A 13,178-nucleotide genomic window follows, 5' to 3' on the forward strand; every position below is an offset into this window, starting at 1 on the left:
ATGCTTGATGGTGTAGCTTCATCGGAGGCGCGAATACTTTATGACCACAAACTACTTAGAAAGACTGGATCCTGCACTGATAAGACCAGGTCGAGTTGATTATAAAGAATATATTGGCTATGCAAGTGAAGAACAAATTATTAAAGCCTTCACCAGGTTTTATCCGGAAGAAGATACCGAAATGGCTATTCAGTTTAAAGACAGACTTCTGTTGGAGACAAAGCAAGTTTCAATGGCTATGTTACAAGGATACTTTTTATTGTACAAAAATAATCCAAAAGAGGCATTAGAAAACATAAATCAATTTAGGAAGCGAATATGACAACATAAAGTGAGATGAAACCTGCCACCTGATCAGACCGAATTGTCTTCATATTTAAAGCATTTACACCATCATTTTCATCCTCACTTCACAAGGTTACTGCAATCTGATGGAAGATTGAGAGAAAATGATTTAAAAAATTTGAAAAGTTTTTATCATTATTCATGGACAAATCACTTCTGCGTTGTTATTGCAGAATAATTTACTTTTTCTTAACTTAACCATTCATAATTTTTGATTAAACAAATTTTGTGTTTATGGTTGTGAATTGAAAAGACGCATTTTATTACTTATAAATAAGGAGTCTGTTATTCTGTTTTTGTGTCAATCACATTCAAGTGTCTAGATAGTTTAACAATAGTAAAAAATTAATTTTATGTCAAATATGTTTTTAAATATGAATAAAGCGAAAATTAGAGTTACATTGCAACCTTAGTTTTATCATTCGCATTTTTGATTTGCAAAAATGATGCGGATAGTATTTTTAAACCTTTTCCTAGATTAGATTTCATTGTATCATGGTTTATTGAGAGTTCTTTTGATATTTCCTCCAATGATTTTCGTTGTAGAACAAGGCCAATCATTATATTACATACTTCTTTATCTAACTCCGATGTAAACCTTCCAGTGAAATAAAAATAAGATAAAACTGTTAAATAATCAAATACTCCATGGAGTGAAACAGATTCATTAACAACTAAAGATGAATAACGACTGACATCATCGTTAGTTAGAATCACGTCGATCTCGGAAGGCGATAATAGTACATTGTTGGTTGATGATAAACTTTTATCAGAAGTTATCATCTCATAAGCCAATTGAATGGGCAATTTTTTGAAATCACGATCCAGTAGCGAAACAAATCGACGCCTGAAATCTGTCCAAAATTCTATCAACCAATCCTTTGAACTTTTATTTGAAAACTCAGTCCTTCGATGCTGCAAAAGTTTGATCATTATACAGCTATTTTCACCAGTTAACTCATTGGTAGTTTGGCGTAAATAAACTGGTACAAAGCCAGAAGATTTCCAAAAACGATATAAATCATAAGTAACACCATAACATACACCAATATAGTCTAGACGTTCAGGTCTTCTTTTTTCTAAATATACCAAAAGTGCTTGCGATTCTGAAAAATCCTCATTCGAAATGTAATCCGGATCAGCTAGAAACTCCCCCTCAAAATAATCGATTAAAAGCTGTAAAGCTCGCCGACCATACCCGTGTCCAACATATTCCGGATGCGTAGCTATTCTGACCACACGAGCACCTGATAAAGCTGGAAATTTGGCATCTTGAAATTGCTGGGCTAACGTCCAAGGTATCAAGTTTCCAGGTCTTTTATTATTTTGTGACCTGTCTGATTTTGAATATTCATCAATTTGCCCTTCAAGACAAACTTGTATGAAGCACAAAACTTCAGGGACAGACATATTTGAGTTTTTATCTTTCTTTTTCACATTGGCTTTCGCATGAAGCAAGCAGAATAAATGATGAGCTGGGGCATCAGCCATCATTTGAAGATCGTTAGGTGAGTTTTTATAATGAGATGAAGTGTAAAGATACATAAGCTTATTTAAAAACTTTTCTGATGTCGGGTGATGATTGAATAATGTATCCCTGTTAATGTAAAATAGAGCACAGTCATCAATATTATTAGAGTCCATTTTTTTCTTTTGAGACCCAACATTTTTTAAACACAATAAATTGTTCATCCAGATTTCCACTTGATCGCCATCTGCATATCGAATAGACTCTTTCAGCCTTATTTCTTTCAATTTGGACTTATTTTCCTCATTTCGGAGCTGTTCTATCAGTTTTATGGACAATGCCCGACCGGTTCCTTCATAGCCATCAATAGTTGATGATAAAAAAACTATATATGGCCCCAAAAATGACTTGACAATAGGTAATGGGATAGCTGCGGCTTCATCGATGATTATTAATTCAGCAGACTTTTTCATCAAACTGTTTTCAGATATCTCCTTGGGTGGAACGTATTGAATTTTTTGATTAAATTGATTCAAAATACAAACCATAACAATTGACTTGTTATGTGATGGTTCATTCGAGTTGATTATATCAAAATCAAAGTTCTGTTTAAGATGTAAAGCACTGAGTCCTTTGATCACAAATTCAAAAAACGTTTTAAGATTCTCCGGAGATGGCGAAGTAACAAAAATATTGCAAAAATTATTCGCAATTGCACCGGCAACAGCAAGGCCTAAAGCAGCTGATTTTCCACGTCCCCGAGAAGCTGTCAAGTAAACTGTTGTCCTCAAAGTTTTTTCAGCCAACGATTCAATCATTGAAACCACAGCTTTTGATTGGTCTAATGTTGCACATAAATTTACCAATGGTCCAATTAATGGGTTTGCTTCAAAAGAGTTGCTTAATTTTTTCAATTCATTTTGATTTGGTTTTTGGCTCGAATCAATTTCTTCAATCTTTGCAGGGATATGTAGAAGGTTGAAATGACCATCCATCGCTATAAAACTTTTGCAATTTTCCAAAGAAGAGAGAAAACGTTTATTAAATCTGGAGACGACTTCTTTATTCTGCCCATATTCGGTTTGATATTTTCTGTGAATATCCATCTTCAAAGATCCAATAGAATCCATGGATTTAGAAAACAAGAAAATGATGAATCCACCACCAGCAACTGTTTCAATTGTCCGAGCAAGAACATTCGGAGTCAGCGCTTCAAAATCTTGAATAACCAGCAGGTCAAAACTATTTCCAAGAATCCGATCAGTCTCATGGTAGTAACACCACCTGATCGATGTTGATCGGACAAAAATCTCAAAGGGATCCTCAGGGTCGAATTTTCTTTTCTTATTTTTCTTATTTTTTTCTTTGTGAGGGAGATCTTTTTTATAGCACCACAGCACTGTCCCTCTAGACTTTCGAAGAAAGTGGAACACAATCGGTACAGCAAGATGTGGTTTCTCCCCACAAATGGCAAAAATACTTCGTTTCTTTTGAACATTATTACTGTCCAGTAATAGTTTTAATCGACTGTCAATCCTTGTAGAATTCATTTGATTTTATCAAAAAATAAATAAGTATTTATTTAATAAACTTTTCAAAACGGATTGAATTTAAATTGTTGAAATTAAACACGTTAGAGAATCAAAAAATAAAAGCATGTTATTGTTTACAAACATTGGTAAACTATATGCTCCATCTGTTGTCTAAAAAGAATATCTAAAAAGAATAAAATTAGCGCCAACCTTGAATCAATTCGGGTAACACATGTTATTGTTATGTTTTGATTTTGAACAACTTATCTTTCTATTAGTCTTCTCGGTATTGAAAAAATTAATTTATCATTATATTAAAATCTAAAATTTATAATAGATGGCGATAAGTGAAATAATAGCCTCTTTGTCAACTAATCCGTATTTCGGTGCCGGTTTTGGTCTTGTTGGAATTGGCTCTGGAATTGCAATCCTTCGTAAATTTCTCATAGTTGGTACTCAGGTTTTCCAGAGAAACTATTTGATGAGCTTGGAGGTACCTTGCCGGGACCGTAGCTATGAGTGGCTTCTCTTGTGGATCAATCGTAATACAAAAAATGCCCAACATTTATCCGTCGAAACTACCTTTAATCAAATGGAGAGTGGTAAAGTTGAAACAAAATTTGACTTTGTGCCATCAGTTGGTCAACATTATTTTTGGTATCGAGGAAAATTAATTTTTTTGGAGCGATCTCGTGATCAAATGTTAAATTTAAATACAGGAGTACCTTGGGAAAGTGTCAAATTAACTACTTTGGGAAGAAATCGTCAGCTCTATTTTGATATTTTAGATGAAGGTTTGTACAATTGTGTTATCCAGATTGTTAAACTTAAACCTTTGTTTTATTATTGTGACAGCCAGAAGAGATGCTTTGGCTACCTATGAAGGAAAAACTGTTATGTACACAGCAATGGGCCACGAATGGAGAGAGTTCGGAGCGCCAAGAAAAAGAAGATTACTTTCTTCGGTGATACTAAATGGAAATATAAGTGAAAAAATAACAAAAGATGTAAAGGAGTTTATCGATAGTTCTGACTGGTATGCAGAACGAGGCATTCCTTATCGCCGTGGATATCTCCTTTATGGACCTCCAGGTTTGTTTTTATTTGTTTCATTTTTAAAACCTTGAATAAAGTTACTAATTAAATTTTCTTATTTTTCAGGCTGTGGTAAAACGAGCTTCATTACTGCACTAGCCGGAGAATTACAATTCAGCATATGTTGCCTAAATTTAAGTGAGCGAGGACTTACGGATGATCGATTAAATTATTTAATGAATGTGACACCGCAACAATCAATTGTTTTATTGGAGGATATTGATGCTGCCTTTGTGTCTCGTGAAGAGAGAAAAGATGTCCAACTTGCCTATGATGGATCAAGTAGATTGACTTTTAGTGGACTCTTGAACATGCTTGATGGTGTAGCTTCATCGGAGGCGCGAATACTTTTTATGACCACAAACTACTTAGAAAGACTGGATCCCGCACTGATAAGACCAGGTCGAGTTGATTATAAAGAATATATTGGCTATGCAAGTGAAGAACAAATTATTAAAGCCTTCACCAGGTTTTATCCGCAAGAAGATACCGAAATGGCTATTCAGTTTAAAGACAGACTTCTGTTGGAGACAAAGCAGGTTTCAATGGCTATGTTACAAGGATACTTTTTATTGTACAAAAATAATCCAAAAGAGGCATTAGAAAACATAAATCAATTTAGGAAGCGAATATGACAACATAAAGTGAGATGAAACCTGCCACCTGATCAGACCGAATTGTCTTCATATTTAAAGCATTTACACCATCATTTTCATCCTCACTTCACAAGGTTACTGCAATCTGATTGAAGATTGAGAGAAAATGAAAGGAAAAGAGAAAGGAAGAAAAGAAAGGCGATAACAATATCGATCCAACTGGAAACACATAAAATGAATAGGAACCAATTCATTTCATACAAGATGCTGAAGAAACAGAAGAAGAAAGGATACAGAAGATGATGAAGATGAAGTAAAAAGGCTGAATGAGCATGTGAGATGAAAAGGATGAGGATGAGAGGAAAGCAAGTTGTTATGGGAAAGGAAAGAGACGTTAAGTTAGTTAAAGGCAAGAAAAACTTACATGTATTCACAAGATTCACTGAAAAACAGTTACTTGCCAGGTTAACCTGAAATTTCATTTCTTGTTGCTTTCCTTTCCTCTATTATTGTTGTTATCCTTGTCAATGTTGAAAAACCCAACCAAGAAAAAAGGTTCAAAAATTGTGATAAAATTAACAGAAAGTAAAATGCCAATACAAAATGGAAAGGTTAATCTAATGAAAATAGGAATAACAAATGTATACCAAAAACAAAGCTGTACAATGATATTGAATGTTTTGTAGCATCTCAAGTAGCCAGCAAACCAACTTGGATTTTTACTGTTCATCATTTAATTTATTGTTTACTTCATTTTTTCTGTAATCATTGTGATTCCTGGATTTATAACTAATGTGAATTAAAGTGAATCAACTTGAAAACAAAACATCTTTCTCTTTGATTGTCTACTCACTGTTAGTAAATGTTTCATAAAGTGAAAAATAATTTCAACTAATGATAATGTTAGTCTTAGGAAAAAGGAGAAAAATTTAGCTCAAAGTGAAACAACATTATCAACATTATTAGTTGACAAAGCATCATCACTGTAATTCAAGTCATCATTAAACTCATCACAATCATAATCATCAACTGTAACATCATAATTTATCATTCTGTGTTCCCTGTTGGTCACAATTATCAATCATTTTTACATCTTTTTTGATCCTCTTTTTGTTCGCTCTCCAGTTTCTTCAATAGTTGACCAGACACAAAAAAAACAATAAACCAATCAATATCTCAAAATGGTAAGTTTAATGTTTAAATATTTAAATGATTCAATCGTCTTTGTCATAACTGAATAAATCTTGAAACAGAGAGATTATTGTAATCAATGAATAGTCAATAATAATCTGGACAAAAGCAAGTCAAACTTTGCCTATTCAATCACCATCATCATCATAATCATCATTTTCGTCCTTTTCTTTTCTCACCAACCTTTCAATTTAATGGTGATTCTGTGTATGCTTTTTAAGAAGATAAACAAAAATTCTGCCAGAAAAAAAAGGATAAAATGGAAAGAAAAAAAACCTGGGAATGGAATTACATTGAACTCAATATTTAAGGATAAACAAGCATTTCTATTGCTAGGAAACTCTTGCCAACATCCAATCCATCTCATGTGCATCCTTTATCTTTATATTCATCTTTTTGTTTATCTTCATTTACCTTTCCAAACTTTTGTCATTCCATTCCTTTTATCTGCATCTTGACAAATTCTGATTCACCAACTGACACCTTTAGAAAAGAAGAGAAGCAACAAAAAAAACCAGAAAATAGATAAAAAAGATTATGGTATTCGAAACTCCCTGAGGGTTCTTTTCTTACATCCACATCCATTCCATCTCTACCTGGTTAACCTGGTTAAAATAACATCAAAATCTTTACCCATTTCTTTTCTTTCTCTTTTCATCTTTTACGATCAAGAAAAAATAATTTTGACGATCCAAAATATCTCAACTTTCACTGACTTCAACTGTATAAAAGGTTCATAAATCTTGATTAAATTATATTTCAACATGAACAAAAATTTAATCTTAAATAAAAGTTGACAGAAACAAGCAAAAAAGCAATTGATTTGGCTTAATCTGAATCTCAATTTGACATTGAATTGATGAAAACCATAAAACTTCAAATTCATTACAATTATGGAACATTTGACCTCATTTTTTGTCCACTTTTTATAAGCTTTCTGCTTTAGTCGAGTCTGTTCAGTTTTCAATTTCAATATTGAAATGAAATCAATTTTACTTTCAAAAAGCAAAGATCGACTTTTCATACATTCATTTAATTAATCAAAGTGAGAAACACTTCAGACTACAGCACAAATCAACAGCAGAAAGTGTCATTTTAATTGAAGAAATCAAATGAAGATGAAAATTTCATGATCAATTGTTCAATGTAAAAGTCTAAAGTAAGGAAAATTCATTTCTAGCAATTTGTTGGAGAATAGTTTGTCGAGAAAAAATTGAAATTCTCAATGAATATTGAATCATGGAAGTGAAGAAAAGCAAAATTTCATTGAGTTTTCTTTGCAAGTTGACTATTGAATGGATTCCTCTTTTCAATTGCTTTGGTTAATCTATTCAGTGTTCACTTTGTTTCTCTAATTGCCTTGAAATCTCTTTATTTGGACCGAGTTGTGCCTTAAACTGTCTTCACCTTGTTCCGTCTACTTAAACCATTTACATTCTTCATCAAAATTCTTCTGGTGTTAAACTTTGGTTCGTCTTTGAGTACATCAATCAGTTGGAATTGACCAAAACTGTTCATTGACAAAATGCGAACGTTGATTGACTTGATCCTGAATCATTTTCAAGAATTAACTGACATGTTAATTAATCAAGGCAACACCATTTAACCAGACATTTGGTCTTGCAAACAATCCAAAACAGAATCAAATCAGTTGAGGTCAGACTGGATGGATATCCATGAAATTCGTGTGTGAATCGTTTTTCTAGGTTTATTGAGCACTACGTAGTGATTAGTTTCATTACTGACAAGGGATCGGCATGAACTGGTAATCGAGTTTTTGGATGAAATATATATTTTCTATTAGTACATTAGAGGTACTCAAAAAGTGAAAAATATTAGGTGCCCGTTTTTTTGCGTTCAGAAAATATAGGGTGACAAAAGTCAAAAATTTATTACAAGTTTTCTCGGTTTGAAATGACCGCGGTTGAACGGAAAGTGACCAGACCTTGACAACGGTCACCAAGTGACCTTTTACCTTTGACCGTCTCATCATTTTTTAGGTTGTTACTTATTCAGCAACTTTTGTTTTGGTTATTATTAACTTGATTTGATATATTCATTTTATGCCAAATTGCCTTTTTGTGAAACCATCAAACTTACAAGCATATACATAAGTTTTCGAAAACTTTTTCCAGCTTATTTGTCTAATCAATTGTGCCATTTGGACTTGAAAAACTTTGCCACACCTTTATTTCACGCAGCTACTAGAAGAACCAGCAAAATGGTAAGTTCAAAATACTTTATAAAACCATTTGTTTTATTGGTATTATCGCCTGAAATATTCCGAAAATCACTAACAAATATTTCTTATCTCTTTGAAGCCACGATTATCCGAAGCATCTGTAATAAATCGCCTCTACTCTTTGTCTCGTGGAGAACAAGGCGCTGGAAACATTACCCATTTAGAAGATTTACTCGCCAAAAGATTGAGACAAATAATTTTGAATATCCAGGCAGACAGTACTTATGAATTTGACGAAGAAGAAGATCTTTATTTGATTGATACAATTGCTGAAGATCAGGCTGATGTTACTTTCGAACCACTCTCTGCGCCAGCGAATGATGTTTTCACATATGATTACTGCTGTAAAGTTTTACAATGGAAAGATGATAATCCAAATTCTTCATTTGATCGACTCAAACACCATTTCCGACGAGTTAAATCAGCCAGTTACATTAAACGCTTTCGTGACTATGTTGAAGCCCAAGGGACAATTCGAGAAAAAATGCAGTTGATTGCTAATCACGTATATGAAAGATTTAATAGAGCTCGAACTGATTTATTGACGATACGTGATGCTGATATAAAACGCTGGGCACTCGAAAAAGCTGTTGAAATTCAACATATAGGATTTAGAGCTTCAGATAGATGGGTTCAAGATTTAAAAAGTAGAAATCGCATTGGCTCGAGAAAAATTACGAAATTCACAACAATTGCTTCTCATGTTAGTGAAGAATCAATCCAAAATTCAGCGTCAGCGAAGATCGTTGAGGTAATGGACTTTGCCAGAAAGTACGATATAGCAGAAAATGCTATTTTTAATACCGACGAATCTGGAATAAGATATGAAGAACACAGAGCTAGGACTCTTTCTTACATTGGAGAAAGGAATACAGCTGCCCTTGTTGCTAGTGTGAATGCTACTACTCATTCATACACTATAATGCCAATTCTATCAATGAGTGGAAAAATGCATACAAAAGCACTCATCTGCTTAAGAGAACCGACTGGAGCGTTTGGGCCTAATGTTCGAGTACCAGAAACACCAAATTTGTTGGTGCGATGCTCTAAATCTGGAAAACTGGACAAAAGCCTTGTTAAGACTTTTATGAACGAAGTTTATGGACCTATGGCCCCTGATAAATCAATCTTGTTGCTTGATTCATGGTCTGGTCATAAAGATGAATCGAATTTAGAGGTAGAAGGTAAACGAATAAAAATATTCTACATACCTGAAGGTGCTACGAGTATGATGCAGCCATTGGATGTTTATGCATTTCGTCAATGGAAAGATTTTATAAAAAGAATACAATCAAGAATTATACTTGATAGACTTCCCATAATTCTTCATCATCGAGATACAATTGTGACAATGAATTCGCTAATTCTGAACCAGTTAACTTCCCCATTATTCATACCAATGTTCAGATTTGCATGGTCAAATAGCGGTTTCAATATTGATACAACGAGGTTTGAAGGTTTGAAAGAGATTTGTTTTGAGCCTGAACACATAATATGCCAGACCAGTGGTTGTAACATTACTTCTTTCATGCAATGTTCCTGGCCAAGTTGCCGTAAAACACTTTGTCTTCATTGTTTCTTTGAAAATAAGCATTTTCATAATGATTGACATAGCAAATTCATACGACTTCGAACGTCGATAACTTCCGTTAAACAAAAAACGGGCACCTAATATTTTTCACTTTTTTTGTACCACTAATGCACTATTAAAAAATATATATTTCATTCAAAAACTCGATTACCAGTTCATGCCGATCCCTTGTGAGTCGAAGATGAATTCTCCCACAGAACTGATGACCAAAGCTAATATTATTCATATCATTTAATATGAAGTACTCTATTCTTCTAGACATTAATTGTCTAGAATCATGAATTTGGATGAGAACATTTTCCAGCTTGGATTTTGATTTTACAGAATTTCATTTAAGAGCAGAATAATCATAAAATTCGTTAATGTGAATCAAAAGTTTTGAAGCTGTTCAGAAATGATAGAAAATTTCGTTAAATATTGAATGTCACTTGATCACATTGAATTATACTTTTGCTTCTTTTGTGGTCGTTGAATCTAAAGACTTCCGTCTTGCGTTAAGAATTGAAAGTTGAGTTTGAAATTGTGAATCAATAAGCGAAATCGTTATAATCAAATCTTTTCTCGACAGGGAAGGATAAACAATAAGCCAATAATAATAAGTAAAATAAGAAAAAAGTTATTGGTAAAAAAATGAAAAAAATGTTGAGAAAAAATGAAGTGAGGAAACCTAAAAAAAGACAATGAACCAATGAATGGTAACTGAAATGTGAATATCGACAAGAATTTTTGTTCAATCAGATAATAACTGATTACTTTTCTGGTTATTGATTCATCCTTCTCCCTCTTAATCTCTGGTTTAGTCTACTTTAGCCATTTATTGATCCATAACATTAATATCTATTAAATGCTAAATGAGTGAATCAAGAACATTGTACCTTGAAACTTGTAATGAATATCAGCTCTTACATCTTTACGGTTGCTCTCAACTTGTGGCAAGTTACTTGATATTAATAGACTTCAAGATTCGATAATAATGACCGGAAATTAATGATTAATGTTGGAATGAAGAGGATAAGGAAAAGCATTTTTTTTCGTTACACATTCTTTTCTTTTCCCTATTTTTACCATGTTTACATGATTTCCAATGAATCAATAAAAGAAAATTTTGTTTACTTTTTTTGCATTTCATTTGATTCCCTTTCAACCTGAAAATCATGAAAATGTAAAAATCTTTTCTTCCCAATTCTTTTAATTCAACCTTTGAAACTTCACATTTTCATGTTTTCCATTTTACTCAATGAATTTGAAATTGTTCAATCACAGTGAGTGAAAGAATAAAAAATTTTCTTGAAAACTTGAATAATCTTTATGCTGCTTCCAGGCAAATATCGTTAAAGGTAAAAAGGTAAAAATGAAAAGACGAAAAGAATTCAAATTTCTTCTAATGAGTTTCACCATGAAATGAATGAAGAAAAATAAAGAAAATTGTTGATCATTAAGGTGTTAAAGTCCCTTAAGTCAAATTCAATTTAAAAAGTGGAGAAAATTTCAAGAGAAAAGATGAGAAAAGGAAAATTATTCACAATTGAAATTCAGGGAGAAGACGTTAATGAAGACTTGGAAGGAATAGACAATTTTCAAGACGAAAAAAAGGTGTTTCAACCCTTTCCATGAGTCAATCATTATTTACTTCAAAACTTTTCTTTGAATGAAAATGTTTTCTTCAGATTCAACATTTTCTAATTATTAACTCAAGAGAACAATCAAAATGTTTTAAAAACATCAAGTTTCATGATGAATATCATGACAATCTAAATAACTCGAGTTGACACTTTTTTCATTTCTTTTTCTTTGATAACTTTAACCTGCCTTTTCTGTATTTCATGATATTTCATTTCACTTTTTTTTCTGTTCATTTAGTTCGTGTTACAGAATGTGAGAAATGAGAAAAATATTTAGTCTTCATTTGTTTCTTTCCTTCATTCAATGTTGACTGTTTTTGTGAACAATTTTACTCTTATCATGAAAAAAATGTAGTCTTTTAATGAACTTGTAATTAATCTGATGAAACTAGGAAAATGGGTGAATCGAGAAGAAAAAGATTGAAGGAAAATGAGAAAAGAAAAATTGTTGCAATTATAACAATTTTATGCTCATCAAAACTCTGAAAGATAGTAAAGATAATGATAACAAAATTATATTATATGGTGATATTGAAATGAACAGGATGAATATCAAGTTGACAGAGAATAAGCTTTTCATCATTTAGACTTTTCTCGGCTTTTTGCTTGTGCACATCAGATGCTTTCCATGTTAACCTTTGATTGATTGGAAACTTTATTGTACAAGAGGTTTTATCCTTGCCTAATGAGATTCCCTCCAGGGAGGTGCAAAGTACAGTTGATGATATTCAGCTTTTGGTACAAATAAGTATAACGATCATGTTCATGAGTCAAATATGAATAATGGTGAGTCAAGAAATTAACGATTCAATAACAAGTTTCCAATGACAAGAGTCGGTCCACAGAATAGTCAGTGTAACCTATTCAGGGAATTCATTCAATTGAAGCATTCTTCTGATCGAAACTAATAAATCAGAAACATCTTAAACAAGTCTCTAGAGATTGTTAAACGGTTGAAGAAGTCGAAAAGTCGAAAAATTGAATCGAAAGAACTGGGTTCAAAAAAGCTGCGAAATAAAAATTCCTCAATAAAAAATCGAAAAACGAAATTTTGAAATTCCAAAAGTTCCGTAAGATCGAAAAAGGAAAATGAACAACAGGGAATTGAGGAATCGAATTGTGATTTATTCTGTGTTGCTGTTGATGAACTTTGAATTAGAACTTGTGATTTTTCAGCCTCCCTGCCAACCGAAGCCAGGAATTTTGAAAGAAACGCAAATTGAGTTGAGCCCAGCGTGAAGAAATTTTTGTGCAATCAATTAACTTTATCATGAAAATTGATAAAGTTCATTTGTTCATTTTTTCAATGCACTAATTGATAGCCTTTACAAAGTTGCCAAAACTTATTCAATTATCTAGAGAACCAAATTTCGCATCACTCTTAAGGTTGCATTTGGTTCTAATTGAAACACGGAACAAGATGAATCCATCTTGATCACATACATGATAAATGATTTAGATTCAATGGAAAATTGATTCTCTTTTCATTTTGAATA

General features: G+C 32.6%; 3 protein-coding genes and 1 pseudogene across 4 annotated transcripts in view; 3 read left to right on the forward strand and 1 right to left on the reverse strand.

Annotated features, from left to right (window-relative positions):
• Positions 1-583: 583 nt before the first annotated feature.
• Positions 584-3,483, reverse strand: LOC107359059 (RNA cytidine acetyltransferase pseudogene; annotated as a pseudogene). Its single transcript, XR_016198179.1, has one exon. The product of XR_016198179.1 is annotated as an RNA cytidine acetyltransferase pseudogene (transcript).
• On the forward strand, positions 3,407-5,862 carry Bcs1 (mitochondrial chaperone BCS1). Its single transcript, XM_015925505.3, has 3 exons — positions 3,407-4,139; positions 4,201-4,437; positions 4,507-5,862. The coding sequence occupies exons 1-3, from the start codon at positions 3,683-3,685 to the stop codon at positions 5,073-5,075; spliced, it is 1,263 nt and encodes a 420-aa protein (XP_015780991.2). The 5' UTR covers positions 3,407-3,682; the 3' UTR covers positions 5,076-5,862.
• Positions 5,857-13,178, forward strand: part of LOC107359058 (uncharacterized) — a 64,725-nt gene continuing 57,403 nt past the window's right edge. Inside the window, exon 1 of the mRNA XM_015925504.3 lies at positions 5,857-6,220. Within this exon, the coding sequence (XP_015780990.2) occupies positions 6,218-6,220 (3 nt within the window). The 5' untranslated portion in view covers positions 5,857-6,217. The remainder of the gene's footprint in view (positions 6,221-13,178) is intronic.
• Positions 8,237-10,229, forward strand: LOC149094670 (uncharacterized). The gene is made up of 2 exons (XM_089266788.1): positions 8,237-8,451; positions 8,549-10,229. Exons 1-2 carry the CDS (start codon positions 8,449-8,451, stop codon positions 10,076-10,078), a joined length of 1,533 nt encoding a protein of 510 aa, XP_089122914.1. The 5' UTR covers positions 8,237-8,448; the 3' UTR covers positions 10,079-10,229.

The sequence above is a fragment of the Tetranychus urticae genome, chromosome 1 (genome assembly GCF_039701765.1).
Source record: "Tetranychus urticae isolate SD_2017Ah chromosome 1, NJAU_TeUrti_SD_1.0, whole genome shotgun sequence".
Lineage (NCBI taxonomy): Eukaryota > Metazoa > Arthropoda > Arachnida > Trombidiformes > Tetranychidae > Tetranychus > Tetranychus urticae.